Source organism: Castor canadensis, chromosome 17 (assembly GCF_047511655.1).
Source record: "Castor canadensis chromosome 17, mCasCan1.hap1v2, whole genome shotgun sequence".
NCBI lineage: Eukaryota > Metazoa > Chordata > Mammalia > Rodentia > Castoridae > Castor > Castor canadensis.
In genome coordinates this window covers 17,282,648-17,296,651 of record NC_133402.1, presented here as the reverse complement: position 1 = coordinate 17,296,651, position 14,004 = coordinate 17,282,648, and the positions used below count along the sequence as shown (strand labels likewise).

General features: G+C 51.7%; 1 protein-coding gene across 14 annotated transcripts; it reads right to left on the bottom strand.

The window, feature by feature from the left end:
* Nucleotides 1-654: 654 nt before the first annotated feature.
* Nucleotides 655-12,926, bottom strand: Atxn2l (ataxin 2 like). Of its 14 annotated transcripts, XM_074059211.1 has the most exons (24): nt 12,100-12,926; nt 10,619-10,655; nt 10,390-10,446; nt 10,235-10,306; nt 9,816-9,966; nt 9,300-9,424; nt 8,000-8,091; nt 7,283-7,483; nt 6,522-6,697; nt 6,250-6,360; nt 5,482-5,694; nt 5,326-5,397; nt 4,877-4,947; nt 4,419-4,714; nt 4,271-4,340; nt 3,601-3,747; nt 3,418-3,490; nt 3,137-3,324; nt 2,659-2,788; nt 2,452-2,573; nt 2,079-2,291; nt 1,687-1,930; nt 1,378-1,537; nt 656-1,142 (listed from the first exon to the last, which is right to left on the bottom strand). In XM_074059211.1, exons 1-23 carry the CDS (start codon nt 12,390-12,392, stop codon nt 1,383-1,385), a joined length of 3,309 nt encoding a protein of 1,102 aa, XP_073915312.1. In that variant the 5' UTR covers nt 12,393-12,926; the 3' UTR covers nt 656-1,142; nt 1,378-1,382. The 14 variants fall into 14 exon arrangements, with proteins under 14 accessions (XP_073915311.1, XP_073915313.1, XP_073915316.1 ...); XM_074059210.1 differs by having other exon boundaries at nt 655-1,537; XM_074059212.1 differs by having other exon boundaries at nt 655-1,537; nt 1,741-1,930.
* Between the last annotated feature and the right edge of the window lie 1,078 nt (nt 12,927-14,004).

Genomic DNA, 14,004 nt, shown 5'->3' with positions numbered 1-14,004 from the left:
CCCCCAGTATCTATCTACTCTTCCTGTTCTCTTCTTGACTATTTTCTCTGGCTATGATCCAAGTGGAAATACCCTGCCCACCTATCTCCACCATCCTAGAAGGGGAAATAATCCCCATATTTGGATAAATTGGTCAAGTCCCACTGGGAATTCCAAACTGCCTCCTCGAAAATACCTCCTCTGCAGCCTGTTACCATCTCTACATCCCATGAATCAATCTTCTCCCAACCCCTAATTTAGCTCCCCTTCCCCTAAACCTGGCTCTCCAATTGAGTCCTTCTCCCAATAGCAGCTCCACCTTTTCAGATCTCCCCCACCCACACCCAGGATTTCTCAGCTGTGCACCACTAAGACCGACTTCCCCTGGCCAGAAACACTAAGACCACATTCAATGTAGAGGTCCTAACTCCACAGGCACTTACACACTCGTCACCAAATACACAATGTCACATCAAATCTAGAACTCGCCTTCAAATGAACAGTGGAAGGCAATGAAGTTCCCTCTCATCCTAGATTAAGAAAAATTACAGTGAGGGGAGAAACAGGTACAGCTGAAACACAATCCTAATATCATCATAGAAGCCTGATAACTACACCCTTACTCTGATCTGCAAAAACCAAGCTACAGGCAGATTAAGTTAGTTTAAAATTTTATTTTTTTTATTTTTTTTTAATATTTTTTACGTAATAAAAAGTAAAAGTCCTTGTCCAACCATCCTTGTGGGGCATCTGTCTGTCTGTCTCTCACGCAGGTCACTCAAGTTAATGGGGAAGAAAGAACAGGGGGCCCAAGTCTGAGGTTATAAATAATAGAAAATAAAAGCTCTTCCGTCTCCAGCGGGGGAACAGATGAGATGGGAGGGCAAGATGAGGTGGGAACAGGCAGGGGCAGAGCAGGACCCCCCCACCCCTGCTGGACCCCCGCCCTGCCCACTTCAAGGCCCCTCCCATTCAAGGTGCTTGGCAGGAACTCCCCAGCTCCCTAGGGAAAGGGGGATTGGGGAGCTGGGACTGGTCGAGCTGCTGGGGGAAGAGACATAGGTCACTCTTCCCTCCACTCATGGAGGTCTCAGGTCGCGGCCAGGACAATCTTCAGTTCCCCGGGGGGTGGAAGGGGAGCTGCTGGGAGGGATGAGATTGAACTGGTTGGAGGGGAAAGAGAAGAGAGCAGGAGCATTAGAACCTGAGCAGCTGTCCCTCCATCAATGCGTCCAGGGGGCTGTGGGGTGTGGGGAGGAGCGGCCTCCTCAAGGTGTCTCATGGGGCTGTCAGGAGCACAGGTCAATCGCTGTTTCCCAGTAAGCCAGAGCCCTTACTCGTGTGCCCAGCTCAGCCCCCCACACCCCAGTCTGGCCCTGTCTGCTGCGCTGACCTTACCTCGGCTAAGTCAGGAGACAGTCGGGGTCACTGAGAGCTGGGGAGGCAGTGGGGAGGGGGGCTGCTGGATCACAACTGAGCGAGGACGGAGGGAAGCAAAGGACAGAGCCAGGAGCAAGCCCCTGGCGGCGGCGACTGTGGCTTCTGCCCACCCTACATACTTCACAGACAGGTGCAGGTCGGCGGGCGCCCTGTGGGACAGCCCTGCCTCCAAGACCCCTCACTCCCCACCCAGAACCCGTGCATCCTGCCCCACCTGCAGCCCCTCAGCTCTTCCATGCCAAATTCCCCCAGCTAACGAGAACTCACGAATCCTGTCATCGGCTCCTCCTGGAAATCCAGGCGCCTGGCCAGGCTGCTCACCTTGGGGGTGTCCGATGTAGGGGTAGGGTGAGGGTGTGGAAGCTGAGAGTGCAGGCACCCCACTCGGGGGCACCGCGCCTTGGGGGGGGCCCCCATGGCCCTGGGGGGGGTGCAGCAGCATCACCTGGGGCGGGTGGGGAGCCCCAGGGTGTGGGGGCGGGGCTGCTGTGACTCCAGTTTGGACATGGGCCTGCAGAAAACAAAGAGCAGCGGTGAGCACCACAAATCCTCCTGTGGGGTACTCCCGCAAGGTGGCACAGGTTCAGAGATGGGCCCACCCATGGCTCGACTCTCCACCCTCTGGCTGAGATACAGAGGAAATGTTCCTCAGCTCTTACCTGGGTAACATGGGCCATGCTGGTGAAGCCGTGGGGCAGCTGCTGGTGGGGGTGGATGGCATACACAGCGGCTGGTTGGGGGAAGCTGCTCTGAGGGGACTGGGCAGATGGTCCCGGTGGCAGAGAGGGTGGCGTGCCTGTCAAGGCCCCTGGGTGGTACAGATTCTGCTGTGGCTGTCCACTGCCCAGGTGTGGGGCCTGCCCCGCCTGGTGCTGATGGGGAGAGGAGGAAAGCATGAGTGCTATCCACTCTGCTACCCAGACTAACCACTGGCTGGCCCCCAGTCTCCCCACTTAAGAACCACCCTGCTCTACCCCCTCTTTTCAGACACCCATTCCTGTCCCAACCACTGAGATCCCTGGCAGCGGGCACCTGGACGGGACTGGGGGCCGCATGCTGGGACTGCGGCTGGCTCCCGGTAGGCGTAGTGGCCGGTTGAGGCTGGTGGGCATGGAGCTGCGTAGCATGGTGTGGATAGGACTGGTGAACAGTGGCTGCAATGGAAAGGAGGGAGACAATGCTGAGCACACCAGAGCACAGGAGGCATCCAAGGCAGGGGGCAGGCACACCAGAACTCACCATAGAGGGCTTGGGGGGTAGGCTGCTCTGCAGAAGGGTACTGAGGAGTGGAGGATGACACAATGGCCTGGGGATGGCTACCCGACGTCAGCATGCGTGGGTTGCTTTGAAGCATGGGAGCGAACACCGGCTGGCAGAATGAAGAGTGGAACAGTCAGCACAGTCATCATGTGCCCAGCATTACTTGGGGCAAGACACAAATGCCTTACTCATGTAAGGTTCCAACAATCCTGCCAAGCAATTACTACTCTGTACTTCAGGAGCAGGTGCTCAAAGCCTTGCCACAGGCGTGAAAACTCCACCAAAGCCAAGATTCGGCCCAAGCCTGACACTGTCAATCCCACACCAATGGTCACCACCACCCAGAGCACCGATGCCTCCTGCCCCCAGCTGGAGTCATGGAAGCAAAAGATGGGCCTCATGGAAAGGGTGCTGTACTCCCCCTCCCCACCCCTCTTCCCTCCTGTGCTACAGTCACCTGTGAGGGGTAGTGAGCCATAGGCTGCATCATGGCAGGCTGGCCTGGGAACTGCTGCGGGTTGTAAGGGATGTAGGAGGAATAAGGTGTGGCAGCCACCAGGGGTGGACCAGCAGCAGCGGCGGCCTGCATCATAGGAGGGGCTGAGGCTGGCTGGTGTTGGTCTGAGCGCTGGGGAGGGAGGGAGCCTGTAGGTGGGGCCGAAATAGTGCAGAACTGAAGCTCCATCTGCCAGGAAGCACGAGGAAGTCCCACTTGCTGCCCCTCCTAACTCTGCTCACCTTTTGCACCCCGGTACTTGCCCTGCTGCCCAGGCACTGAATTGGATACAGGATACGGATACATCTGAGGTGCCTAGGGATAAGAACAGATGAAGCTGAATGGCTTGTTCACCTGTGTCCCAAAACAAGCCTAAGCTAGCCCCTCAGCCCCTCTTTTCTCCAGGCCTCCATTGTCTCTCCTACCTGCACAGCTGGTCCCATATGGATTTGAGGTATGTAGGAGATATACTGGGGGCTATAGAGCCCACTCTGCCCTGCTGTCAGCACCGGGATGGAGGGAGTTGAATGAGTCCGAGGCCCTGGAGAAGTTGGGGTACTGGTAGATTTGTTCTACAAGAGATGAGGAAGGACAACATTTTACTCTGTATTCCCACGCCAGCCCTACCTGTGTAAAAGCTATCATTTGTGAGCGCTGTATGCCACACACATTCTCTACTTTCTCTTGGTTAAGCTTCTCATCAAACCCTGAGACGAGCATTCTCAAATTACAGTGAAGAAACAGAGAGCCTAAATGGCTTGTCTGAAATCCAAAAATCCTGTAAGTATATGGTATGGGGTCAAGCCAAGCCTGCTGGTTCAAATGAAGCCCATATTCCTCACTCAAGTCCCAAATGCTCAGAACCAGAGACCCATTAGTACCTGTCACACTCATGAGGACCCCTTATCATCCAGTCCTGGAGACCTGTCTCCTTTCTCTCCAAACCAGCCCAATTGCTACTATCTCTAAATTTTCAGTGTGTCCTGGCACTGCGCAGTGCACTGACAGTGAAGTGCTTCCCCCATGTGTTGCACTCCTGCCCCTCCACATCTCCCTCATGGAAACCCCAGTCTGCCTTCTCCTATCTCATCTTACCACAGACAGCAGAGGTTTTGTGGGATTAAACTCCTTGGCATTGGGGTTCAATGTCGATTTCTTTACTTGTCTGTGAGAGAAAATCAAGTCAGTCTTCATAGCTTGCCCTTCACCATCCAATATCCACCCAGTTCCCCACCATACTCACTCAGCAACAGGACCCTCATCTTTGTCATCTCCCTTGATGAGGCCCACTGGGGGACTGCCGGTTTGGTTTGGGCAAGGTGGTGGTGGCTGCTCCGGCCCCTCAGTGCCTCCTGGTGCTGCCAGGAGTGGTTTGTCTTCCTTATCCGATACGGATTCTGTCTTGGAGGACACTGGGGACCCCATGGGCTCTGAAGTCAATAGACCATCAACCTCCTTCTCCTTCCCTTTGGGCTCCTCCTTTAAGATCCGGGGAGGAAAAGGATCCAGGCTGGTCTCAGGTGAGCTAGAGGGCTGAAGCTGGAAGGAGAGGGATATACGTACATAATCGTCCAGTCCAGACCCTAGGCCCTGCCTCCTCCCATCATCTTTACTGAGATCATCTGGTTCTTTGCCTCTCCTACAAATCCTCTAAGCATTACTGCACCCTAACATTCTAGCTCCTTCCCACATTTTGCTCACCTTAAACTGGGCCCCAAACTTTCTCAGTTCTTCCAGCTGAAATCGTTTCTGTTCATTCTGAAGGCCAGGGACTAGAGAAAATAGTGAAAGAAAAAAAAAAAACCAGACAGAACATGTAATATACTTCCTTCTCAAAGATGGCTACGCAGGGCTAGTAGATGAGGGACAAGAAACCAAGCAAAGGGCTGGAATGTAGCTCAGCAGGTAGAGTGCTTGTATAGCATGTGCGAAGCCCTGGGTTTGATTCCAGCACCAAAAAAGAAAAAAAAAAAACAAAACAAAAAAGAAACTAAGGAAAAATAAGGAGCTCTTGAGAATCTTATAAGAGAAATTAGGATCAAAGGGCTGATAAGACAGTCTGCTTCTGACTCCCAACAACCCTTCTAACTAAAATATTCTCCCCCTAACAAAGGGGTCATTACAACCCCAGCAGAATAAACCACCCTCACCTTTCCCAGCTATCCGGGCTAGCTCCTGGGTCTCCAGAGTCCTGCCAGGCTCCTTGGTTGAGAGTTCTTTTACTGAGGAGAAAGAGATGACTGAAGGCTCTCCTGTCCAGAAACACACTGCACATCGTCCACAGCCCTCAAATGTCTGGCTCTTACCATCTGTGGGGGCTAGTGAGATCTTTGGAGAAGCTGGGGAAATAGAGCTCGCTCCAGGATCCACAACTGACGATGTCACAGGGATGGATGCTGCAGAGGTTGCCACTGCTGAGCCAACGGGAGGCTCAGGACAGGAAGCTGAGATTGGGACAGAGGCAGCAGACTTGGGAGAGCGTGGAGGGTACATCCGGCTCACTGGAAGAAAAGGGAGAGCTGTGCGATGGTTACTGCTGGTCAACCAGCATTGAGAACAGGGATCTTGCTAAAAAAAAGTTTGCATGTTTATTACACCCAGGTTCAGATGTCTGTTAAAGGGCTAGAACGCCAAGGCAGGTAACATAAGTAGGTAAATAGCCTCATGGGCATCAGAAAAGATCACAATGCTTAAAAGGGCAGTAGTGACTCAGTGCCAAACACCTAGAGCTATGCAGTAAGGCACGACCAGTACTGGCAGAATTTTCTGTACTTCAAAAATAAATTGGAAATATATTCTATGACTTCTCTTGTTTGAAAGTGCTGGCAACAAATTCAAAATCTAAACAAAGGACATCTGCCAGTCAGATACAACCCATGGACTGCCAGGTTAGGATTTCTGCACCAAGGAAACAGAAAAACTCTTTCCCCAAAAGAATAAATCCAAATAGGCCCCTCCCCGCTGCCCGCCCCAAGCATTTATCTTCAACCTATCTTCCATTCCAACAACTGACATATTTATCTCCCTGTACAAATTCCTACCCATTTCCTCACCCTACACCACTGAAGCTTTACCTGCAGGTTGAGGTGGAACAGAAGCTTCTCCGGAAGGCCTATTATTAGGTGAAGACAAAGTCTTGGCACCTCTTAGAGGCCGCTGTGCCTTAGGGGACATACGGGAAGGGCCTGTTTTTTTTTTTTTTTTTTTTAAAAAGATGAAGAGAAAGAGACGGCACCTGCTATTATATCACTACTGATGCATCACCCCTCCCCATCTACATACTTTCAATTACCCTTCCCGCCTTCTTTCCATCCCCTTCTCTGCCAAGTGTGCATCATTAACTCACCTCCATTGATACCACGAGCCTCAGACCCTGGACCAGGGCTGCTGTTGTCAAGATGGTGGGGGCCACGAGGTGGCAAAGAGCTAAGGCCGGGCCGGCCACCCCGAGAGCTGCTGCATCGAACTCCTCCTCGGGGACCTTCCCGAACTCGTTGAGGCAAAGGGATGTATTTCCCCTCCCTGGGGAAAGAGTCAAATAAGGGCAGGTGGCCACAAAACCCACACATTTTGGCAACACAGAGAGTCCTTCTTTTTCTAAAATCACAACTCCATCCCCCACCCCTCACCCACACACAATGCCTGGCCCCAGCATCTTTCACTATCCCACTTCAAGATCTGTCCCAGTTAAACGTTCTTGGCTACAGGCTTCACCTTGTGTTACATCAACCCTAACACAATCAACCTGGTCAGAACTTCACACTTTTACCACTCCTGACCTATGAGAAAAGCAGAATCAGACTGTAGTTCAAGATGGAGCTCTTACAGGATACTGATCACATACAGTTTGATCTCATTTTGTAAAGGTAGAAAAGCACAAATACAGATGAATACAGACTACAATCAAAATCCTAATTCTTTTTCTAAATTCCTAAGCCTTACCCTCCTAAGCTTCAGTTTCCTAAACCTAAAGGTTGGGAATAACTAGGTATTAATCTACATCTAACAAGACGGCGAGGTTCAACAATACTGTAAAAGGTCTTGGCCCAGGCCCTGGACCCGACTGCAAACCCCCAACAGCCCCAGCTCCCCCCAGCAGTTAGCTACCTGGACGCCAAGCTGGGGCTCTCCCGCCCAGAGCCCTGCCTCTGGACTGCACTGTGCTTCTCCTCCTCCGTGCGCCCATCCTCATTCTCCATGGCAATCCTCAAGCGGTACTGGGGGCTTGACTCAATCTCTCGAGCAAGCTGAGCTGCACGCAGCTCTCGCTGCCGAAACTCTTCAGAGTTGTCCTTTTCTAAGGGCACCCTGAGAGCACACCCACAGACCACCATTCGAGTAGCAGGAAACGAGAGGAACAAGGAAAACGTTTTTATCAATCCTGTAAGTAGTTCAGGTATACGGCTGTTAATCACTTCAGTGACTTTTAGTTATTATTTATTTTGCAGTGCTAGGGATCAAACCCAGGGCCTCATACATGCTAGGTAAGCACTCTACCAAGCTACACTGCCACATATACTCGATACTTATCTACACCAGGCGTAGCACCAAGGTATATCCTGAATCTGACACTTATACGTGCTCTAAGTCTTAAAAGAAAGGTGTGGGTAAATGGACAAGAAAGCAGTTAATTCTATCCATGGGGTGGCCTGGAGTCAGAAAACTTTTGAGGGAGCAAGAAGTCACAAGGCAGACCAAGAGTAGAAGGACTACTTATGTACCCAGAAAAGCATGCACAAAAACTACATTTCACCTAACAATCTTCCTTCTGTTGATGAGTCCACCACCCCAACTACACCACCTAAGGAGTACCAAGACACTCACGTGTAAGAGGAGAGACTGCTGTCATAGGTAGTCTTCACACCATAATTCTCCTCATTGAATTTGAACATTTCATTAGGATCCCATCCATTGGACTAGAGAGGGGAGAGGGAGAATGATTAAAACCAGCAAGGAGAGAACAAGCCATTTTCCTTTCACATTAAAAACTTAAATATTTTACTGAACCAAGGGCAGAAAAATAGGACATGGTTGGTTTGAGTATCAAGTATCAACTTCTACTGCCAATGCCCAGTACAAATTGGTAACAACTAGAAGTTTAAAGTTCTAAGACCCAAGAGAAATTCTAGCATACACACACACACATATATACGTTTTAAAGCCCAATAAGGTAACTTTAGGGGGAAAAAAAAGTCTCACTAACTCAGGCCAGCCCAGAACACTGTTTACGTAGCTCAGGTTGGCCTCAAACTCATGACCCTCCTGCCTCTTGTCTTGCTGACAGTACAGACATGGGCCACACAATATCCAGCTTGTGACACTTTTAAAAAAATTTTTTGGGTAGGACTGGGGTTTGAACTCAGGGTTTACACTTGCAAAGCAGTTACTTTACTGCTTCAACCACACCTCCAGTCCGTTTTGCTCTGGTTGTTTTGGAAATGGGAGGTCTCTGGAACTATTCACCAGGGGTGCCCTTGAACAGTGATCCTCCTGATTGCAGCCTCCCAAGTAGCTAGGATTGCAGGCGTGAGCCACTAAGCGCCCAGTCAGCACCTTTTTTTTTGGTACTAGGGTTTTTAACTCAGGGTCTCATGCTTGCTAGGCAGGTGCTCTACCACTTGAGCCAGCCCAAGCACTATCTTTAATAACAAAGTTATGGCATCAAAACACACCAGAAAGGCAAAGGACAAAAACAGTTTTACATACAAACATACGTTTGTATATACATATATATCTATGTATATACACATATGTAGTTAAAAGCAACAAACTAGACCTATGTATAACATGTAAGTTCAAATAAACAAGAAAAGCAGATCCTTGAACAAACTGAGTACACCAAAAACAAAAAATGAAAGTGGTTGCTTTTAAAAGGGAAATGGGGGAAATGGCCTATATGGCAATCAGTCTCATTATACTGAAAAACAAATGCCATAATGCAAATTTTAACAGTTGTCAATTACAGAAGGAGAAGAACTGGTATTTTTGTTTTGTTATTTAACCATGAAAAGGTAACAGTAATTTTCTCCCATCCTTCCAAGAATCAACACTTGGGTCCAAGAATGGACCTTACTGTCAACAACACATATTTTAGCTGCCCAGCTCTCAGGAAAAAAGACTGTACCATGTCAGACTCAAGATCGTAGTCATCGCTGTTGCTGTCACCGCCCTCCCAGCGCTGAAGCACCTTCTCTTTGTGCTCCCCATTCACCTTCGAATTCATGGCAATGGCTGAGTCAGTGAACTTGTCTGTGGAACAGAGTTGACCATCAGTAGTCAGGTGATCATCTGACAGCCTTCTTGCCTCTCAGACTCACCCCCACACTGTTATAAGCAGTTTAGAAACAAACAGAAGATTAAGAAACCCAGATTCAAAGTATGTATGCTCATTTGGGGTGGGAGGATAAAGCACAAAAACAGTGCTCTTAAATAGTTCAAAAAGCAACAGTTAAGTTGCAACTAACCAGGGAAAATATGAAGAAGTCTAACAGAGCCCGAAATTCTCACCTAGTACATACTAGACACCAAGACACATGTTCAAGAAAAAAAATTCAGCCATCTCCGCTCAGGACTAAACAAGGAGCCCACGTTCTTCCCTCCGCTCACATAATGGGTGCGACACAACAGCCCAGCACAATACCTTTAGTGGCATAATTGAAGTCAACGTTTCGGAAGTGGACAAGCATGACGTCACTTGGCTTAAACACCATGGTGTCCACAATGTCTTCCCGTCGAGGGCCACCCGCTGGCTCAGATGCTTTCCGGTGCACAGCATCTACTGCCAGCTCAAACTACAAAAACCCCATTCCCAAGACCCAAGGGTCAGAATCAAGAATGTGAAGGCAAAAATAAGATCATTCCTCTTACCCATTCTACATCTTTACCCACACATTTTCATGTGCCTAGTTTTCTCAACATCAGCTACAGGACTTAGCAAAACTCTCAAACTAAGAAAACTTAAGACCTACAGAAATGAATGCAGCATTGTATAATAAATACTGCCCAACACAATTTCATTCTCTTCTTATTTCAAAAATAAGCTAATTTGAGTACACTGACCTTTGAACTCAGAGTCTTGAATATGCCTTCATAGGTGGTGCCATTTTTCACTTTAACATCACAAGTGGAGCCCTAAGAGGTGGGAAGAGTAAGAGGGATTCCAGAAAACGATGCATCTTGTTTCTCAAACACCTAGGGGTTAAGAGCTCACTTACCACCACAGCTGTCAGGAAATGCAGCATCCTGGAGTTATTATAGACACCTTCAAACACCTGTGGTAACACCAGAGTGAGAAATAAGGAACAGCCAGTAATCCTCTTTCTTTCTAAACGGCCAAAGCCCTTCTGAGACCACTTGACTATCTCTGAACCTAGGCTGCCCTATATTCCTATACGTTGGTCTTTTAGGTCTTTGCATCTTACAGGGAAAAAAAAAGGCACTTACAGGTGACTGCGGGGGTCCCTTTCCTGTGCTCTGTCCCCTGTAAGGGAGGGAAACAAGAAACTAGTTATTAACAGTAAATCCTAGAGCTGCTACCATGTTGAGTAAGCTGATTTTAGTCAACAAGATTTTCAAACTCTAATGTTAAGCAGAAAGAAAGGAGTAAGCATTAAATGCCAGAAACACATTTTCTCCAAACGCCAGTAAAAAAATAACCTCAGCGAACAATGCTCTGACAGCGAATGCAACAGTCTTCTCACTTTGTCCAGGGGGCTAGGGCTGCATGTTTCCACAGACCAATGCCCCAGGATTCTAATAATCAATGACCCGCCTAGAGGTGAAGGTGAAAGTCAGGGGTGCAGATGCAGGGCTATTTAGCTCAGGTACATTATCTTCCAAATTGAACAAATCATCTTTGGCAGTCTAATGTCCCAAACCCTGGGAAGAGTATTCCCTCTACACTCCACCCTTTCGCACCCATTACTCATTCAGCCTGTTACCCACTCTGCAGGGGGTCACCAATCGCCAGGTAACACTGCTGCTCGGTGGCTGATGTAACCCGCAGTAGAGGAGGGCGTTAGGGGGCCGTTGGAGGGGCTGGGGGACAGCGCAGCCGCAAAAGCCATCCACCGGGAGGCCTCGCCCGGTCTGCGCCTGCGCACTAGAGCCCACGGTCCTCTTCAAAATCCCCCCTCCCGCGATCAGAACCCACTGCGCCTGCGTGTACCACAACTCTCAATCGCATTCACAGACACGCGCGCACACGCACACGCAAGAATCTTGAGTGGGGTGTGAGCTCCTCATCTACTAACATCAGGCGAACCTTTCGTGCACACTCCCAGCCCCTGCCATACGTGTTACCGGGGCACGCGAAAGCCGGGTCACAAGACAGCATCGGCGCGCACGTACGGGGGGGTGCGCGCGCGCGCTGGAGTTTCCCGGCCTGCAGTCCTCCCAGTCGTCCCTCCTTCCGCACCCCTGCCCACCCGGCTCCCCTCCTACTGGCCAGACCGGGAAGAGGGAGGTAGCAACCCCGCTCCCAAGTCCCTCCCTCCCCATTGGTCAAACTGTGGGCCGCGCGCCCCCCTCTATTGGCTACGGCCGGGGACCCCTTCCCGCAGCTGACTCCCCATTGGTTGCAGCCGGGGACCGCGAGACCCTTCGTGGTAATGGAGCCAGGGACCCCGATCACCTCCTCGCCCCCCCAACGCCCCGTGCCGACGGAGCTGGCGGGACGCGCCCCGCCTCCCCCTAGGGGCCCCGTCCCCGACTAGGCCCGGAGAGCTGAGCTCAGCCCCGAAGTGCCGGCCGGAGAGCCTTTCTCTCCAACCTGTTGGGACCCGAAGGGGCCACCCCCAGCTTCCCGGGGTTCCTCGCCCCCGGTGCCCCTTTAAGATGCCGAGCTGGCGCGTCCCGCCGGAACCGCGCCGCCGCCTCCTTCCCGCAGCCCAGGCTTCCCTGCCCGGAAACCCAGCCCTTCTCACCTGGTGCTGCCGATGGCGGCGGCCCCCGGCCTCTCCTGATGTTGCTGCGGCGGCGGCGGCTGCGGCGCTAGGATGCCTTCTGCTCCCCGGCGGAGTCCGCTCCCGGCCGCGGCCGCCAGGCAGGGGGAGGCAGCCGCGGGAGGTCCTGGGGGAGCCGCGGTGGCCGCCAGCGGCCCCGGGAGGCCGCCGTTGGGAGGGCTGGTGCCGCCAGGAGGCCGGCGGGCCACGGCCTGTTGCGTGGGGGGCGGCTGCTGGGGCTGGGAGGTCTGTTGTGGCGGCTGAGGCTTCAACATGATGGCAGCGTCCGGAAGGGGAATTAGAGGGAAGGGAGGGAGAGGGGGCCGGGGTTGGGTCCCCGCCGGAGAGCGCGGGAAGCAAGGGGGATCGGGAAGCCGGGGACCCGCCGTTGGCGGGCGGGGGGAGCCCCGCGGTGTCGGGGGTGGCTAGAGAAGACCTCGGCGCGAGGAAGCGCCGCGAGGCGGAAGGGGAGGGGGTCTCGCGGCCCGGAGGAAAGCGAGAGGGCGCGAGCCGGCCTGTAGCGCGTGCGCGTCGCCAGGGGGAGGGAGGGGGAGGAGCGCGCGGGTGGGAGCTCCGAAGGGGGAGGTGCGCGAGGAGGGAACGCGGCGCGAGATGCCCGCGCGCGCCGGGCGGTTAGCTCCAGCGGAAGAGGGGAAGAGGATAAAATAGGTGAATCTCACGCCCCTAGCCCTTGTGATAGGTAAGGAGCAGCGCGGGCGCTCACGCGCGCCAAAGATTTAGAGTCTCTAGGTCTAAAACCGCCCTAGAGGCCGGTGACCGCTCTCGCTTCACAATGAGTGTGTGAAGCGCCGGGGGAGGAGCCGAAGCAGCAAAGAGGAAGAGCCGGTCGCTCCACCTACGCCGCCTGCGTAACGTCAGATACCTCCGCGTGGCGTGAGATGTCACGTCCCAGCGTGAGGTCCTTCCGCCACTCGGGGACTCGTGGGCGGGGTCTCGGGTGCCAAAAAAAAAAATCCCCTTACAGCTGCTCATTTAGGCAGATAGTAAGTTTCCTAAGGAAGCTAATTTTCTTCCACTTTATCAGCTTTAAATAAAAGCTCGATGAGCATGAAAGTAGTTTAAGCGTCCTCGTCCGTGCCGATAAATTTATACCCAATCCTAGATTTCAGTGTTTTTAAACCTGAATTTGTTATTTCTCCATGTCCCGATAATGAGCCCTTAAACTGTAGCAACAAAGGCCGTCTGAAGGCTAGGGTCTACTTCAAAATCCACCTGAGTAGCTCAATGGTAGAGCACTTGCCTAGCCAGTGTGAAGCCCTGCGTTCAATCAGCGGTACTAAAAAATAAAATTATCCACCCAACTCTACAAGGAAAGCACCCTTTCTTCATTCATTAGTTGGGCAGTAACTTAGATAGACGCTGTGGACACAGCGGTAATTAAAGCGCTTGTTGCTCTCCAAGTTCAGGCTCCTGGGGATTTGCATAATTTGAGCAGAGCCTTCAGCTGAAGCACAGGCGCTGTGACGGCCTCATCTAGCCTTGGGTGGCATCTACATTGATACGAGGACAGGGAGACTAATTTCTAGACACAATAAGACATGGTGAACTTTGAAAATTTCAGCTTGGCTGGAGCATAAAATTAACACAAGAAAGGGTTTGAAGTCAGGCTAGAGGTAGCTTGAGACCAGGTCTGAAAGATCAATGGGATGGAGCAAAGACGGGCACATGCTCTTAATCCCAAATTGGAACTTGGCTCAGCTCTTCTCCTACAAACAGGAACACACCTAGTCAAAAGTCTACCTTACTATTTGGGTTCTTTTGGATTTTGTGGTGCCGGAGATGAACTGGGGTGTCAAGTGCTCTACCATGCCACACCCTGAGCTCAACTTTATTCTTTGGGAAGTGTTTCTTCACCCCTTCCCCACT

Coding starts and splice junctions, on each gene's coding strand:
- Atxn2l (XM_074059210.1), bottom strand. CDS start 12,392: ATGTTGAAGCCTCAGCCGCCACAACAGACCTCCCAGCCCCAGCAGCCG. Junction 6,361..6,521: donor GGCTCGTGGTATCAATGGAG/GTGAGTTAATGA, acceptor AAAAAAAAACAG/GCCCTTCCCGTATGTCCCCT. Junction 5,695..6,249: donor TGTTCCACCTCAACCTGCAG/GTAAAGCTTCAG, acceptor ACCATCGCACAG/CTCTCCCTTTTCTTCCAGTG.